This window comes from Ixodes scapularis, unplaced genomic scaffold (genome assembly GCF_016920785.2).
Source record: "Ixodes scapularis isolate PalLabHiFi unplaced genomic scaffold, ASM1692078v2 PGA_scaffold8__174_contigs__length_109621045, whole genome shotgun sequence".
In the NCBI taxonomy this organism is placed as follows: domain Eukaryota; kingdom Metazoa; phylum Arthropoda; class Arachnida; order Ixodida; family Ixodidae; genus Ixodes; species Ixodes scapularis.
This window is the reverse complement of record NW_024609883.1, coordinates 42,172,841-42,191,253: the sequence shown is the minus strand read 5'-3', so window position 1 is coordinate 42,191,253 and position 18,413 is coordinate 42,172,841. Positions and strand designations below refer to the sequence as shown.

Below are 18,413 nucleotides of genomic sequence, written 5' to 3'. Positions count from 1 at the left end.
CGATACAAATGTATCGCGATAGGATTTTAGAAATACATTTCGTATCTGTATTTCTCTATCGCGATACATTTCTTTCACCAGTATTTGCATTCCTGTATCGAAATACAGTTGAAATGTTTCTTTGTATCGCTATACAATCAAGGTAAAATGTATTGCGATACATCTCTTGAGAAATACTCCCCCCCCCCCCCCAAAAAAAAAAAAAAAAAAATCCGAACGCATTTATTTTTTTTTTTATTTTCTTCTGAGATCAAGGAGGTGCTGGGGCATTGTTACCATGCCGACCGAGGTTCCCTCCGATTCTCCGAACTGTTTTTCTGTGCGCCCTCTTCTCTCTTCTGAGAAGTGTTGCGTAGTCGGGGACCCGGACCAGGTGGCGTGGCAGGAGTGGAGTGAGAGGACCTTAGCTAGGAATTTCTTGAGCCATTTTTTGCTGGCATCCAATTGCCGCAGCTAACCGTCTCTCTTGCCTTAGCGTACACAGTACACCCAGCCGGCAAAGCTGAGTCACAGTCCGTTGCAGCACGAGCCTGGCGGTGGTTGACCTGAAATAGATAGAATGACTCACGCAGTGAAGTTCAACACATATTCGAAGTCGTCTGCGGCTGCGCCCATAATATTGCACGGCTCAAGGGTACGTCAGCAGCCGACGTGAACGTGACCCGCTGCTCTGGTGATTCGAAACCCAGAAAAGAGGCCAGACGTGGCCTTGCTGTGCCGACCCAGACTTCGTACACCTGCGACTCGTCTCGAGCGCGCTGTTTCTCGAAGGGCTCGCACCTGTGCCGGCAATATCAAGTCGCAATCCGCGAGGCCTCTGTATGGATGATGCTAGGCGAAACTTGAGGACTGCAATCCATGCGTCGGTGGCGGAGGGTCGGCAGGAGGGGCATGTACAACAAAGACGCCACCGTATCGTTTTTTTAAGCCGTAACAGAAGATAAGGCCTGTGTTCCAGAATGTTTCAGCTCGTTCACTATTTTCGAAAATTCCAAATGCGCCTGCATGACCTTCAACGAGGTAACCTACAACGAAAGTACATATTGTCCTTCCATACAGCAACGTGGTAAAGTTTCATGGTCAAGGCCACACTCACAGATCAAAAATACCAGTCCATTCCACCGAAAAATCATGTGATCAATGTTGACAGGGGCGTCCTTATTGAACAGGGGCGTTGTGACGTTTTTATGGGATTTAGGATGACATATCATTTATTTAGAGGTCGAAGTCTTTTCGCATCCCTCGTCAGACATATAGGATGTCAGGGAAGGGATCACGGTCAGTCCTTGATGGAACGTTTTTTTAAGCCCATTGAAGAGTCCTTGTCGTCTGAAACCACTACCTTCAAGGTAAAGTACCAAGCCTACGGAAAAGTAATTTTGCGATCAAAAATTTCTACCTCCAACTTCAAGCTTTATCTCAATTGGCGTCTCAAACGAATTCGAAAAAGGTATTGCAGTATCAGTATTTCTGTACCTGTATTTCCGCCCTCCCTAAAATGTATTCCTGTATTTGTATTTCCAAATACTTGTTGCCTCTATTTAAAATGTATTTCCGATACGTATCGCGATACACATTTTCAGATATATTTCAGTATCAGTGTTTTAGCTACTATTTTAATGTATCCCAGTATTTGTATTTCCAAATACATTTTTGAGTATTTCTGCCCAACCCTGCCAAAGAGAAGCTTGGCGCTCCGGTGCCCCCGCACCCTCTCACCTCCTCTTCCCCTCAGTTTTCCTCCGCATGAGCGTTCAGATAGTGAGTTTTAGCAACACCTCCTAGAGAAGAAGGCCAGAGCGCTCTCAGAGGTTACGTCACAATGGCGGAGGAAGGAAGTCCATGGCGCAACTACGTGAGAATACGCTATCGACGTGAAAAAAATGTACCTCGGCGCGGTAGTGTTCATGCGCGTTTATCCGGCATTACTATACGTTTTAAAGGCGCAGTCTTGTACTATTTAAAATATATATAATATAAACGTAATATACAACGCGTTACCAAAGTTGAGAGTACCAAATTTATATTTATGAGTATCCCCGTAACCGCGGGACTACGTGCTGTTTCGCAGCACCCCACACTTTTCGAAAGGACCGGCTGGATGCTGCCGATGCCACATGGCCACATGGCTCCGATTCTGGTAAATTTACGTTGTGTGTGAGCTGCTGACGGTTTGAAAAGGAACGCTGAGACATCTCAGAAGGGAAGGATACCGAGAAGAAATCCAGTCATTGTCGCAGGGAGCGCACACGAGCAAGAGATGGGTCGACAACGTCAAGCCTTTCGTCGCCGCTGCTCTGTGTGTGGTACTTTTGAGACTTGTTTCCCGTCGTATTTCTGTCATCACCGTAGTCTCGGGTAGTTTTTTTTTTTTTTGCGTTCGCTTGATACTACGGCATTTACGTGGATTCGTGAAACAAGTCCTGCTTCGTTTTGAGTGACATGTGTGACAACTAGCCAGCGAAGACTGGTCGATTAATCGATAGACCTCTCTCGACAGAGAGAGGCTTCTTGGAGTTCGTGTTCAAATGTGTACGTCACGGATATTGTGGGACGTATGGATACGATCGACAGGTGAGAAACAACTTATTTACGGGCTTTCTTGGTCATGTAGGACGCAAGTAAGATGCTGCAATTTCTTTTTTTAATCGCATGTAGATTGCAATTTTGTTCTTTGTCATGATTCGTGTGCAGTTGCGTCGACATTTGTAAATATGCGCGCTAATCTAGTTTTCACTGGAAGGCGAAAAACAAGTTTGTGTCATAATTGAAACTGCGTTGTTCGTGGTTCTGTGTTTATTTATACTGAAGATATTTTATTGCCTTTTCCGCGTTTATACTAGAATCTTAACTGTATTAAGGTAATAGTGTTATTATATACAAAATAAGTTATATGTTATTCTAAGGCAGCTCGAGCCCCATAGGGAGAAGTAAATTAGTAGACTAAGTAGTAAGTTTAGTACCCCTGCCACACGGAAAAGTTAATATATTTTCATTCAGTGATATAGGATTTAATCAGCTCGCGGCCTTGAGTGATTATACGAGCGCCGCAAGCGGATTTGTCGACCCCACAATGTCATTCGATCGAAATTGCATTAATTTTGCCATGTGGCCGGGGTATGATGCAAGAATTCAGTGACTGCACGCGATAACGTCGCTTACATGATCGAGAGAAACACTTGTCTTGCCTTGTCCGCGTTGACTACGTCTACCTGATTTTTAACTGTTCTGTTTTGCTGTTTCCAAATCACTGCGTGTCTCGCCATTTTGTCGAAGTATTTCTGTATAAAATATGCCATCCCAAAACAATAATTGCATGACTCAATGTTTTCGACTTAAAACAATCACATTTTTCTATATACGGCTTGTACGCATACATCGTGCCATTTCGTACCGATTATTTAGCGGTGTAATATTTTGCTCGTGTAATAAAATGTTTTCTAGACCCGTTGCTATGTGCGGCTTTCATTTTAGCTAATATGACACGCGTATGTGATAAAAAACGCGTTACGACGGTCGATCTACGTGCGTTGCATTCGCTTCAACGCGCGCCCCCGATGGCCTTCCTTTGCGACGTCACGAGAAGAGCGCTGCGGCCTTGTCTTCTAGGAGGTGTTGGTTTTAGTCGATCGTTTTGAGAGGCCCGGCATCACTCCCGGCGCGCGCTTCAGAGGAGCATGCTTCGAAGTGGCAGCGCGAGCTCCCGCGACAGCGCGAGCGTTGCCTGAACACACGATCTACTAAAACTCTCCAGTGACATTAAGTACAAACGCGATCGGCAAGTAATGAAACAAACAATTTAAGGTAAAATAAAAAGAACGCCACCGCCAAGCGGATGGCAGTTGTACGTGACGACGCCAACGACTCCACACGGCACACGGCCGTACTGCCCTACATGTCCAACGGTCAAAACCGAAACTCCATGGCCAACTAGTCCCCTGCATGCATTGCCTGGACTTTGCCGCGGTGAGGCGCTTCGCGCTCTGGAAGAAGTCTGACACCATATTGAATCGCCTGGCAAAAAAATAAATATGCCATTTTTTTTTTTTTTTTTTTTTGAGGGGGGGGGGGTGCTGCAGTGTCCCTTTACAAGGGTGGTGCAACGATTTTCAGACCCCAGCCGCCGCCTCCGCGGTTATCGAATTTTGAATGATTAGCATCGTCAAAGGTCTCGGCGAGCGATCGACACAAAAGACAGTTCGCCACGGGGTTGAGGGCAAGTGTAGCAGCGGAGGGGACAGGGTTTGTTCACTTCCGCCTATCTTGCAGAGTACGTCACATATCAGTTCCGTTAACCACCACAAGCGGCTGCAGATCGGAAAATATTTCGTTTTCTTTGCGATTACGCACCCGAATGGCAGTGTTTCGGGCCAAGGTGACGGGTTTTGGGTTACTTGTGCTTGGATAAACAATATAAAAAAAAATTGTCAAGTCTTTCAACACTAAACTCGTTGCACTACGGCGTACGACGTACGGTTGCACTTCTGCGGAACCGGTTTCAAACCGCCATGAATTACTTGAAAATCGGTTGTCTCAGTCGGTCGTAGTCAAGCGCAAGTGTGTGAACGGGCCACTTGGCCCTAAACACATGAGCGACGAAAGGAGGTGCTGCACGGCCGGTTCCACAGGAGAGTGCAGCTGGTGCAGCTCTAGTTTGATTGCTGCGCCGCGTTCGACGGCAGGCTCTACCCCACTCACCCTTTTTGTTCATTTCCCTCTCTCCCTCGCCGTTACTTCGTTTTTGTATAGTATTTTTCTTTTAAATTTTACTAGGGTTGTTTTGTGTCATCTTTGGGAACCAGTTTGTTGAACCCGGAACATTTAAACGTTTACATTCCGCGCTTCACATCTGTTTTACTAAACTCACAACAGAGTCTAACTTCATGTTTGATGAAATAAGCAAGGTCCATAGCGAGCCGTGGCAGTTGGAATTTTTATTTTGTGGCCCCAACAAAAAGTACAGATAAGTTGTGGTACCTGCAAAAGGGATAGCTGATTTAATGACTTTCAGGCAATTCTGCAGGCCTTTCACGGTGAACTTCTTCGAGGCAGATATTGGACATCCGATGAGTGAAAATGATTTGCGCCCTTGCTCCGTAGAAAGGCACGCATAATACCATTTTGTAACGTTAATGTCCACTTGTTTCTCATGGTATTTATAAAATTTAGAACGGTAGGTTTGTCGTTAATTTAATTCGGACATCACTGACATCTTTTGCGAGCATTTGGCGGTTGAATTGGCACCACCTGCGCTCAGGGAGTTTTATCATTTAAGTTCTCTATGATATTGGAAGAGACTTACCCGCCGTTAATGGTTAAAATCCAACTGGCCAGAAAGGAAAACTCGCGTTTCGCATAAAAACACACTTCCTATAGGCGTCGAATGGTGTAGGTGATTAACCGTTTACGCATAAATTCAACCGGTGATGAACGAGCGGCAAGGAAGGGAAAAACACGGGTGTCTCAAGCTCAACTGCTTGCCTACAATATTCGGATTGGCCTCCTTGCGTCAAAACGCCGTGCGAGCCGGTACAACGGGGAAGGCATAGAGGTTTTTTACGCCGGAAGGAAAGAGAGCGAAATGGTTCTCCGTTCAAACGCTGGCGGCATGGTTGTGCGATTGAGGCCGACAAGAAGCTTTTTAGTTGGTTGACTCGCACGCGAAAATCGTCGCAGCATGCTGAACGAAGTTAACTTCGAAGGCAGCGCGAAAGAATGAAACTGCGAATACGCGCCTAGAAGTCTAGGGGCAACAGGAAATACGAAGAAAGCGAGAAAGTGACTCGACCTTGTGACACTTGCTGTATGATGGGTGGACGTACGAAACGGATGCCAGTGTCGCATATGCTCCAAGCCTTGTCGATTCCGGGAGCTGCATATATACGACTGGTTTCCAAAGCAACTGCCGCAGACGCTGGGACGGGGACCTATGCCATGCAACCTAGTTACAACGCCTCCGGCCGTTGCAATGCGAACACGGCACGCATTTTCGTCACCAAAGTCAGTATTGTACATGTTACTCAAAAAAAAAATTAATCGATTACCATTACAGTTACACTTAGTTAAAAGGTATTTGATTAGATTCCTTAATTACTTGAGAAGAAAAATAATTGGCTGTTACTTGAAAAAGTAACTGTTACTTTTCGATGCCTTCAAATTTTCAAAACAACAAGTGTTTCTGCCGGTTTGAAAACGGTTCCTTCGTGCTGTCCCTTATGTGGAACGCGAGTTCGTCTGCTTCTTCTGCAGGGGTCGTGGTGACGTCAGAACGCCAAGCTCTGATTGGGTCTGAGTGAAGGATAGGGGATAACCTCAAAGCAAGCAGCCTTGAGGTCTACCCACTATCCTTTGATCAGAGCCAATCAAAGCTCGGCGTTTCTGACGTCACAAGAACCCCTGCAAAAGAAGCAGACGCACTCGCGCTCCGCATTGAATTAGAATCACCAAATTAAAAGCTACTTATCATCTTAATCCCCTAATATTGGTGAACCCTTCTCTTGTCGAAGACTTGATTGGAGGATTTCTAGGTAGGAAACTTTTACAAACAAAGGACGCCAGTATGAAACGAGAGGGGAAAATAGTTACAATTACAAGCAATTTTAGTACTTTCAAAAGTAGTCAAAGTATTCTTGTGATTAATTCCTAATAAATATATTCAAACTATTACAAGATTAATCCAAAATGTAATTCATTACGAGTAGTTTGATTACTTTTAAGGAGACCGTACATGTCTGACCGAAACCCAAAGGCAGAGATAAACCCCGACAAGATACGTATATTCTTTGGTAGCTTTAACAACGCGTGAAACAGTATATTTGCTTTCCAAACTGCTCAGCGAGCACATTTTTAACACTTTGTTGCACTTGGTAGGTTTGTAGAAAAAGCATCCCTCACACCGGAAGAGGCACCTGAACTTTATTGCAGTCTCATTACTAACGACCCACAGTCTACTAACGAAGACGGTAACAGCAGTGAGAAAAAGTTAATATCCGAGTTTGCTTGTCTAGGTTCAAGCTAGGAAGATACTGAAGTCAGAGGCGCACCATCAACTAGTTTAGATGCACATTCAATGAGTAAGCTTAAACGCAGGACATCCCCCGGCAGGAGAAAAACAAAAACGAAAAGTCTCAGAAGCCGCCAATGAAGATGCGGAAGGTCTGTCTGGTCTGCAAGGGAAGAGGCGCAAGTACACGTGGTACCAGTGCGCCGCATGGGTTAAGAAATCCAGAAACGCGGGATCCACAGCATTTTGCAGAGTTGCCGATAAGAGCAGCCGATGTGTTTTCTTTCTGCTCTTGATACTGTTATGCATATGCTTGCGGAAGAAGCAAACCTCTATGCAAAACACACGTGTCAAAAAATAAAAATAAATTGCAAAACAATTGGAAAAAAAAAAAAACTGGCGACAGACGAAGTACGGGCATACATGGAACTGCTGATTTTTTTTAGCATCACTTCAAGACGTTAGTTAAAGCTTTAATAGACTTTTCAATGCCCCCGAAAAATGTCAAGAATTATGTCACGCAAGCGCTTCCAATCCATCATGAACTGCATCCCCATAAGTGACAACAGCAAAAAGAAAAAAAAAAAGGCAACGGAGAAAATGGATATGACGGGCTTGCTAAAGTTCACCCTCTCCTGGACGCGTTAAAAAGCAGTTTTAAAAAGGAGCACACACCGTCTGCTCACCAAGTTGCTGACGGCTGTATGATTCGATTCGAAACGGCTCATCAATAAAGCAGTTCTAACCCATCAAGCCAATTAAGAGGGGTTCAAAGTGTGGCCGAGAGCAGACTCTGAGACGGTTTTTTTTCTGCAGTTTGTGGTGTATAAAGGAAAGATTGCAAAACGACCTACCAACAAGAGTCTAGACGACAATGTTGTACTTTCACTAGCAGAGGTGGTGGAGCCTGGCTCTGAACTGTAATTCGACAACTATTTTACGTTTACGCACACAGTCAAAGATATTGCTGAGATGTGTTCTTGCTGTGCGGACAGACCGGTCAAATAGAAAAGATCTTCCTAAGGAAATGATGAATTAAAGAGTCTGCGAGAAGAATGTCTATGATGAACAAAGAAAAGGTTACTGCTTATCAGTGGCGTGGTGTTAAGGACGCATGCACGTCTTGACGAATTTCATAAATCCTAACGACACAACAGAAATTAAACGAAGACTTGGCATTGGCTCCTTTGTTGATGTGGTATTTAAAAAATGCTAATTACAACAACAGATGGTCGCAGTATAGACAGGTTCGATGAAAGGCAAGGTTTATGTCTAATTGATAGGTGCTCAGAGAAGTGGTGGTTTTATTTTATGTCTTGTTTGATGCTGCATCAGTCTATTCATTTTGTCAAATCAGGGAATAAAAGTAACATCACGCTCTTGTGGTTTCTTAATGTTCTGAATCGTCAGCTGATCAATGGCCATACGTTCAAGCCGACGAACGACGTTCGACCATTTAGAAAAACAAAAAATGTAGCAAAGAACAGCCAGGAGATTATAGGAGTCCGTGGTGAGGTCGAGTCCAAAGGGAATTAAGGACCCTAATCCCCAGAAGGAGCCCAAGAGGCAAAGGTGCGGGTGCTGCTCAATTGCGGGCAATGAGGTCCGCACTAATTTTGTGTGCTTGGTGTCCGCCGTTGCACTTCGCGCTACGTGTTTCGCGCCTTTCCACGCAGAACATTGTGCGAACTAACTGAAGGGTTGCTCTCCAAAAAGACGTTGGGACAAGGGTGTCCCACTTTTTTGAATTACTGGATGAGCTAATAGGACAAATGTTCAGCACTTCTTTTAATACACGACTGACTTGTGAAATTTGTTGGAAATTAGTTCTGAGTATCTTATCCCATAGCATTCTAACGGCCTTTCTCTTTATTGTGTAAAAAAAAAATGCCCCTTCACATAAAGAGAGCATGAAATTATTTTTGTACTTAAATTGTACCATAATCACTAACAGGATGAGAACGGCGAGGAGGTCCTTCAATCCCGTCTCCAGCGTGAGCTTTCCTGCCTTCGACAATGCTTCGGCGGCTGCTGAGCCTCTAGCATGCACGCGCAGATAAAAGAACGACGGAAGACAATGAGCCCGTGCGGGAGGGCGGGATTTTTAAAGAGACGCCGTGCCGTCCTCATTCTGTCATGGGACTCTAGCTGCAAATCGTGTAGTGGGTCAAAACTATACGAACACGAGTAGGGAAGCCAAAAAGCCTTGTCTTTGCTATACAACGTTGACCAGAAAAAATGATATTTCTTCTCCTATTTCCTTCGAAAGATATCGGTCTTTACTCCGTGCAGTGCATTTGCAGAGTCCAAGCACTCCAGCCGAATCCAGCTCGCACATTGGTTACGAGAGCTGCGTCACATGGACAGCGCTCGTCGAAAATCCGTCCGTCGGGGAATATTCGAATTTGCTTCGTGGCCAATGAGTGCCGTGGCGGAAATTGCCGAATTTTTTCACAATATGCATATTTAGCGCAGCCTTTCGGTGCGGATTGGTATGGCTATACCGTGAGCTTGGGATGTGACTTCGAAGCATGCTCTTCAGCGCACGTTAACAGCCATACTCTGGCTGTTGGCGTGAGACCAAAAACGAAGGGCTCCTGGCTGGTTCCATTTTCAGTGTTCGTGCGTATGACGCGTGATCTGCTCGCTTTCCGAAGTGACGAACATGCGCGCGGTGGGCTGAGGACCCGTAAATAGGGAGTATTCACCGGCTGCCATAGCTGTGTGCGCCACTGCTGAGCGCGTGCTGATGGCGAGCTTCCACAGTTCTTTTGCAACGTGCATTGCGCTCCCTCAAGATTGCCGGTCTTAGCAGCCTATTATTGTGGGCTCGTTCTGAGCATGCGCTATAGACATCAGCCTCGTTCAGCAGTGCTCTTTTGTTTGCACAGGAGACTCACGCATAAGGGCCACTTTGTAAAGCAACGTGCTTGTGCCCATGCCTTTGTCTGCCCTGCGGATGTTCGTAAGACGGAATATATGTCCGGCGTCACGCGCCGTCTTTGATCTCTCCACTGCGTGTGCGAGCGAAGCCGAGGGTATAAACACACAGACAATTACAAGCGCTGCGCCTCGCTGGTGCCCCATGCGTGCAAGCATGTGCAACGTGCGCGTGAACGTAGCATTGGTAAGCTCGTAAATGCACGCGCTTGCCAGCACGAGGAGAGACATATATATATGGCGGCGGCCATGGAAGCCCTGCTTGCGATCGCCTAACACGAGCACGCATGCCCCGAACGATGCTTGCCGCTGCAGGAGCACACGCGTGCTGCCTGCTCTTCCTTGTACACTTCTGCCACGAGGGTGTACCATCTAGAAGACAGAGGCCTGGGCATGACGTCATCATGAGTAGATACCCGACCCGCTCCCAAGCGGCAAGCAAGCCAAAGCTGGACGAGAGACTCCGCAGAGTGGCACACGCATTCATCATGTCACAGAGCCGTTTATACTGAGAGAGTGTGGCCTTCTTAGGGACATTCTGACAGCCTGGCAACCTCAGCAGCGTAGTCTGACAACCGGGCATGACTACTTCCGTCCGCCATTTTTTGGCTCTGACCCATAGTAATTCTATGCGATTTCTCAGGATCAAACGAGTCAAAAAAGTAACGCCATTTTGTGTTATCGCGAAATCCGATGGTTCTAAGCGGGCAACAAGCTACGCCCATTGGCCAAACTCTCTCAGCGTAAACTGCTCTGTCGCTTCGCAGCGTGTTGGCGTCCCGCTCGTTGTTAGACGAGCTGGCGACGCTGCTGACGCCAGCTGGGCGCCACTGCGTGGATCCACTAGATGATGTTTGAGGGGAACGCTGCAGGCCTCGTCTTCTATAGGTGACCACACTCTCACTTAAACAGTTTCGCTGACGCGCTGTTATCAACACACGGCGAGCGTGCGAAACCCAAGGAGGGCGCACCGCTACGCCTCCGGGGAGTCAGAGATATATGGTACCTGGAACCATAAAGTTATGATAGTGTATACGCTAGAAGTTCAATGGTGTGCTGTCGCAAATTGAAGCAGACTGCAACCAGTCGAAAACTGACGACTTCCGGTAAGGCATGTTTATGGGGAAAAAAAGTTAGTGCATTTTCTCCCTGCGCTCGGTTATAAGAGCAGATATCCCGAAGAATTCGTGTATTAGGTAGCTTGGAGCTTTTCTCAGTCTGGCGGACGAAATAATTCGCCAGTTGCGGCATTTTGTTTCAAATTCGTGGCATTAAAAATCGGGTTGCTAAAACGGCTTCGTACATGTATTTATGAGCACTGTTAAACACCGTTAGCGCGAACACGATGTCAGTGCTTCTCAGGGTAGGGGATGTAAGTGACATACGGACGAAGAACATCTGGAGAGCCATGAGAGACAGCTAGTAACACTGGATCAGTAACTTCCTGTGCATCTACGACCAGAATAATTTGAAGGCCACGTAATATATTCAGGTTTTAAATAAGTAATTACTGATTTATTCTTTTCCGCTCTCTGCGAAGATGCTTGTTTTACGTTCAATACATCACGTGCACGCTTGAAATCTTAGAGAAAAACTGCCCAATAAAAGCTGCCGGGCATAAAAAACATTAATAAGGGACGCCTTTCGTGGCCCAGGTACTTTATTCGTTGCGTTTTGAATGTTTTAACCCCTTATAAAGATTCCAGACGGGGTAATTTTTATATAGTGGCAGGACTGGCATTTTAGCAAAATATAAGCGTCACCTGAGGGCTGGCAAATCTTCAACACACTCTATATTTCTTTCGAGTGTTATTTGCTCAAAATCGTCGCTTGTTTCTACAGACTATTTTTTTTTATTCATGCAGCCAATAAGAGCTCGGTGTTCTGACATCATCGCGACTCCTGTGCAAGAAGCAGACGAGCTAACGCTCCATATTAGCTCGAAGCTCGAATTCAGTCGTGTGCTCCCAGTGTAAACGGCAGCGAGGGCAGACTTGGGAAATAATCCTTTACTAGTGATTTTGTGATTTCAAGTTAATTTCTTATGGTAGTAATTTGTAAGGTAATTCCGTTACAAATATTTGTAACGGATTACTTTAATTATTCATTACTTCTTAAAAATATGAACACGATACAGAGACTGTAGCAATATGGCCAGGCAATTCAGCGGCATAAAGATAGCAAGTTCAACAAAAGAACAACCGAAAAGAAGACACTTTTTTTTTATCGCCGGTTTCAGTGCTGCCCACCTCCGCAGTCGTTTTTCCCCCGATTTTTATCGATAAATTCCATAGATTTCCCTACATCTTGAGAAAATATGTTAATATCCGTTAATATTGAGACTATCGTTATGGAGTAGCTTAAGCGTAGATCCCTGTGTAGTCGGCGCTCACTATACTCTGTTTCACCTTGTGTTGTACCGCAGGAAAGGCTAGAAGCGCGAGCTCCTTGCTCTATGGCACACCTCAACGGCAGAAGCTCTCGTGCTCCAAGGGCAGCTGCCAACGCTATGAGCTCGCGCTTCTAGCCTTCGCTGCGGCACAACATAAGGTGAAACGGAGTATAGAATAACTAGAAAACAGTGCACGGCATATGCGAAGATGCGGAAAACAAAAATCAAGAAGACAACGCCGAGTACACGTTGGCTTCTTGATCTCTTAGCGGAGGTAGACGCTACTACTGAGCATGCGCACCACTACCTTCACCTGCAGAATTCCGGGAATCATTTCCGGTCGCCGCGAGCTAGCGGGATGGCGGGTGTGGTTGCAGCTTTCGCTGTTTTGGCAGCTTACAGGGTAACGAAGTGCACCGAAGTCCTTTCGCTAAAGTACGATCTTTTATTTTTACAAGGATTACCGAAATGCGAGCGTACAAGGAATGGAAAGTAGGGCTGCACAACATTTTTGAAAACATCGAATTTGTTTCAATTGTTTTTTTCTATAAGTGCGGGAGAAGTACCGTGAAATTAATTTGTAACGTTACGAGCACAGTAAGCCGTTACTTTTCAAAGAAAGTAATTTGTAGCGGTAATCAATTACATTTGAGGTTCGGTAATTTGTAATTGTAATTCATTACATCCTTTTCAAGTAACGGGCACAAGCCTGAGCGAGGGTAACTCAGCACAAGTTACCGTCGTTGCCGGTAACTCACAGGACCAACGAAGGTATTGCCGTACCCGGATGTAGACGTGCAGTGCGAGGTCGCACTTCATTGATTCGGCGCTCGAAAGCGCATGGGCAGTGCCGGTGCGAAATAGCGGCTCGGCACACGCGCAGCGAGCAGTTAGGCTCTGCCGCTATCGCAATGGCTGCAGAGCGATCCATCGTACGGCCGTTCGCTATCCGGTCCGGAAGGGGAATGCTCGAAATGTAAAGATATTTGTTATGTGCAGCAGAAATTACACAGGCGAAGGTGGCACGAGCTAATTTCTTTGTCGGAGCTTTCACTTCTGCCATTATAAACAAGTAATGAACAGAAAAATAAGAAATGCTATACTTCGTTTCAACATAAGTCCATACGCAGCCGATGCTACAAGCGCGAGCATGTGGCCCTGAGTTGTGCTGGCACTGCACGAGCGCGCGTGCTTGGCAGGGAAGCTCAAAGCCTGGAGCTTGCGTTTGTGTCGTCAGCGACGTCTGGAGCCACAAAATGATTTTTTTTGTTTTCATTAAATACTACTTAAAATCAGTGCTTTACGTTAATAACTGAATAAACTTGCCTTATTTTCTCTTTCCAAACAATAACAATCCCCCCCCCCCCCCACAAAAAAAAAGAAAAAAAAAAGAGAAATATGGGCATTATTTGTCCCATAAACCTGGAGACAGAACAAGCGGTCTGGTGTCATGGTGACTATCCTATGCCGCCAACGTTAATCATAGCCCGGTGCTAGGGTTGGCAAACTAGAAAACGCGTGCGTGCTGAACTCCAGGCATTGTTAGAGTTGGACTATTCTCATTACCGCAGTGGCTGGACACGAGTCACTACACGAGTGTCCACCGAGGCATTGACTGTTCCGAGCCGAAGTCGAGTTCTTACGCAGTTCTCGTGTCCAACCCATGAGCCACGCTCGATAGTTCTCAGGTAGGTGGTTTCGATCCCATGACTAAGTCATCAAGCATCGTAAAGGATAGACTAAAAGAAATAGCCCCCTTTTATCCTCGCAATTTCACCGCGACACAGAAGCTTCTGAATCAGTGGCAGCCTGTGCGAGTATACTTGGGCCAGACTACGACCAGCACGCCTTTGCAAAGTCATGAACATTCCTAGCCGATATCGTTTTATGGCCCCTTTAAAAGGGTCATGAAACGATTTTTCAAATTTTTCATTGTTAGCTTTCCTCCTCAACTCACAAATCGCGCATTGAAGCCAACAGTTCAGGAAGACGGAAAGGAGGGACTCCCCTCTTGCTCCGACCCTCGCTTATGTACCCGGGACACCGCCATTCTCCCCATAGAAGATTAATTAGCCCGTCGCTCAAAACTCGGACAAAAGTTGCTTTCCCCAGCCCGTTTACCCCTAAGCTGACAGTGCTGTGGAATGTACGTGCTCGTTGGTCCAACCACACTTTTGCCGCGAGATCACGCTCACTCGCGCATACACACGCGCAGGGTTGGGCAGGAATACTCAAAGCTGTATTTGGAAATACAGATACTGTGATACATTAATATAGTAGCTAAAATACTGATACTAAAGTATACCTCTAAAAATGTATCGCGATACGTATTGACAACACATTTTAAATAGAGGCAAAAAGTCTTCGGAAATACAAATACAGGAATACATTTTAGGGAGGGCAGAAATACAAATACATAAATACTGATACTGCAATACAATTTTCAAATTTGTTTAAGACGCCAACTGAGATGAAGCTTGAAGTTTGAAGTGGCAGTTCTTGATCCCGAAATTACTTTCCCGTAGGCTTGGCACTTTGGCTTGAATGTAGTGGTTTCGGACGACGAGGAGTCTTCAGTGGGCTCAAAAAACTGTTCCATCAAGGACTGACCGTGGTCCCTTCCCTGACATCCTGTCTCTCTGACGAGGGATGCGAAAGACTTTCACCTCTAAATAAATGCTGTCACCCTAAATCCCATCAAAACTACACCACGCCCCTGTCCAATAAGGACGCCCCTGTCAACATGATCATATAACGTCTCGGTGGAATGAACTGGTATTCTGTATTTATAGCTGTGGGCCTTGAACATGAAACTCTACCACGCTGTTGTATGAAAGGACAATACGTATTTTCGTTGTAGGTTACTTCGTTGAAGATGGTGCAGACAGTGTCATTTGGAATTTTTGAGAATAGTGGACCACCTGAAGCACCCTGAAACACATGTCTGATCTTTTGTTGCGGTTGAAAAAACGATACGGTGGCATCCCTGTTATGAAGGTCCTTCCTGCCGACACGCCGCCACCGACGCATGAATTACGAAAATTGCGAAAATCTCAAAATCCCTTTGCGGAATCCCAAAAGCCCGCGCGCGCCGCGCGACGAAAAATTGGAGTCCTTGGTACGCCCCTCCTTCTGCTAGCAGGTGGCATACGCGAGCAGGCGCAGGTTACCACGGCAACAACTTTTGAGCAGCCGAGTCGGGCGAGGGACGAGCCAACGGCTTCCCCTTCTCAATCCCCCTCCTTTGTACCGTCTCTGTCGTCTGCTGCGCCAACCCTTTGTCGAGCCTGGTCGAAACCTGCCACGGTTGCGGTGCAAACTAAATGGATTCGGTGAAAATTCAATACGTGAAGGTAAGTTACGACAAATAAGGTATCCAAATAAGTACAGCTGTCACGATGCCTTTACACTGCCACAGATACGGTACGCCGCCAACGACGTACGACTCAGCGGATGGGCGGGATGGCGGATGGTTGCAACGGCTGCTGGCGGTTGCTGCCGGGACGAGCGCGCAGTCGCGGAGGCGCAACGAGAAAGCGGGTGATCTGTACCGAGGGTACCCAAAATTTCCTGCCGTCGTGGCGCTGTACGTTTTGCAACAGGTCTATTGCAGTCCTCAAGTTTCGCCTAGCTAGCATCATCCAAACAGAGACCTCGTGGATTGCGACCTGATATTGCCGGTAAAGGTGCAAGTTCTCCGAGAAGCAGCGCGCTCGATACGAGTCGTAGATGTACAAAGTCTGGGTCGGCACAGCGAGGCCATGTCTGGCCTCCTTCCTGGGTTTCGGATAACTAGAGCAGCGGGTCACGTTCACGTCGGCTGATCACGTACCCTTGAGCCTTGCAATAATACGGGCGCAACCGCAGACGGATTCGAATATGTGTTGAACTTCACTGCCTGAGTCATGCTACTATTTCAAGTCAACCACCACCATGCTCGTGCTGCAACGGACTGTGACTTAGCTTTGACGGCTGGGTATACTGTGTACGCTAAGGCAAGAGAGACGGTTAGCAGTGGGCATTGGATACCAGCAAACAATGACTCAAGAAATCCCCACCTAAGGACCTGCGGAAAAAGATGCTCCGGCTGCACTCCTGGCATTCCACCTGGTTCGAATCCCCGACTACGCAATACTTCTCAGAAGGGAAAAGAGGACTCATAGAAACACAGTTTGGAGAATAGGAAGGAACCTTGGTCAGCATAGTAACAATGCTCCAGAATCTCTGTGACCCTGCTGCCCTCAGAAGAAAAAAAAAAGCATTTGGACATTCTTTTTTTTTTTTTCGGGGGGGGGGGGGGGGGGGGGGGGGAGTATTTCTAAATAAATGTGACGAAATACATTTCATATCCTGATTGCATCGCGGTACAAAAAAATATTCCCAATGTATTTCAATACAAAAATACAGATACTGGTGGAAAAAAAAATGTATAGCGATACAGAAATACAGATCCGAAATGTACTTCTGAAACACTATCGCGGATGCATTTCTATCGCGATACTGTCCAACCCTGCTCACGCGCAGAGAATGAGGGCAGGTACTGAAAGGGAGGCGGCTGATTGGTCTGGCAAGCGCGTAGCTTCCACCACAATGCCAGCTTAGGGGTAAAGGGAATAAGTGAGGTCCGGTGTGGTGTGACGTGCGTTTGTGCCGGGTGACGCGCTTTGAGTACCGCGGATATATCACACTGAAAAGGCAGAAAGCTTTCGAAGGGAAGGAGGTACGAAATAGTCCGCTGTATTTTCAAATTTTCGCACCAAAAATCAGGCTTTTGACTTTTCACCTTCTTTCTTTTGGCCCACTAAAGGATGTGCTATTAATAAAAATCCAATCTAAATTTATTTATCCCAGCCCAAAGTTCATTTCATGACCCCCTTAAGCTAAAACAAAGGATAGCTAATCTTCGTTTTATACCTCTGCACAGGGGTGAGAGCAGCATCACGCGTGTCCTAAGCGTTTCTGTTGTTCCCAGATTTGAACCATGTGGTATTTGTCATAAACCCCATGAGCAGCCACAATGCCGACAAAGTCTTCGGGCAACTTGGGCTGGTTCTTGTCACGAAACTTGTCACTGTGCATTGGCCGCAGTCCAACCTTTCTTGCAACGATGCCCAGAAAGACGTCGTCTAGACGAAACTGTCGCGTGTACCGGGCCATATGGTAGAGCTCGATAAGCGCAGGCATCGACATCACGATCGAACCACCTACCGGAAACGGAGGGTACCGGTTGAAGGGGTATTCGGACGAGGACACGTACCACTTGTTCAAGTAGGCCCTGTACGGCGCCGCTTCGTCGTAGACGTAGCCCACCAAGTGCCGATCTCTCGGGTTCATTGAGTCTTGGAGGAATTGGACGAGGTTCTTTGCGGACACGTAATAGTCATCGTCAGCGAAAAATATCCACTGGACGTCAGTGCAGTGCTCCAGGACCCAACGGAAGGAGAGCATCATCTTGATGGTGTTGTTGTAGTAGGTGTCGACGAAGTCCGCCTGTACGAGGTCACCGTGGTGGGCATGCTCGTCGTCCAAGGCGCTCTGTGCGGTTTCATCGTTGGCTTTCACACCAACCATAAACACACGTCGGAGGTCTACGTCCTTGAAGCGGTACTCTTGTCCCCAGGTCTGGCGGATCGAGTCTCGAAGTGACTGGTGGGCTACGGCAGACTTGACGACGATCAGTATGGACGTCCGGTTTTGTGAAACATGACACTTGAGTTCGTTGCTGATCTTGAAGACGTACCGCTCGTAGTGATTCTGAACTCTGTAGGCCGCGGGTTCTCTGCCCGTCTTGAGCGACCGCAGCAGGTATTTGAGATCGATTTCTGGAGGATAAGAGTAGTCAGAGTATGGCGTCTCTCGCAGACGTTCGAGGACACCTGATAAGCTCAAATAAAACAACAGGATGAAAGCTGCGAGCAGCAACAATGTCCTCGTCACCACCCGTCGGTGACGCCTGTAGGGCTTCAAGTAATGCAAGTGGAACAGCATGGGGCCAGGGATTCCGATGTTTTCACCCTGGATACTAAAAAAAGAAAAAGAAATAATAAGACTAAACATCTTTTAAAAAAATGTGCGGCA

General features: G+C 46.6%; 1 protein-coding gene across 1 annotated transcript; it reads right to left on the bottom strand.

Annotated features, from left to right (window-relative positions):
• Positions 1-17,273: 17,273 nt before the first annotated feature.
• On the bottom strand, positions 17,274-18,392 carry LOC120836482 (beta-1,3-galactosyltransferase brn-like). The gene has a single exon (XM_040205410.1). The coding sequence runs from the start codon at positions 18,390-18,392 to the stop codon at positions 17,274-17,276; it is 1,119 nt and encodes a 372-aa protein (XP_040061344.1).
• Positions 18,393-18,413: the final 21 nt, after the last annotated feature.

What these genes read in the sequence shown, in the direction of transcription:
- LOC120836482 (XM_040205410.1), bottom strand. Translation starts at nt 18,392, where the DNA reads ATGTTTAGTCTTATTATTTCTTTTTCTTTTTTTAGTATCCAGGGTGAA.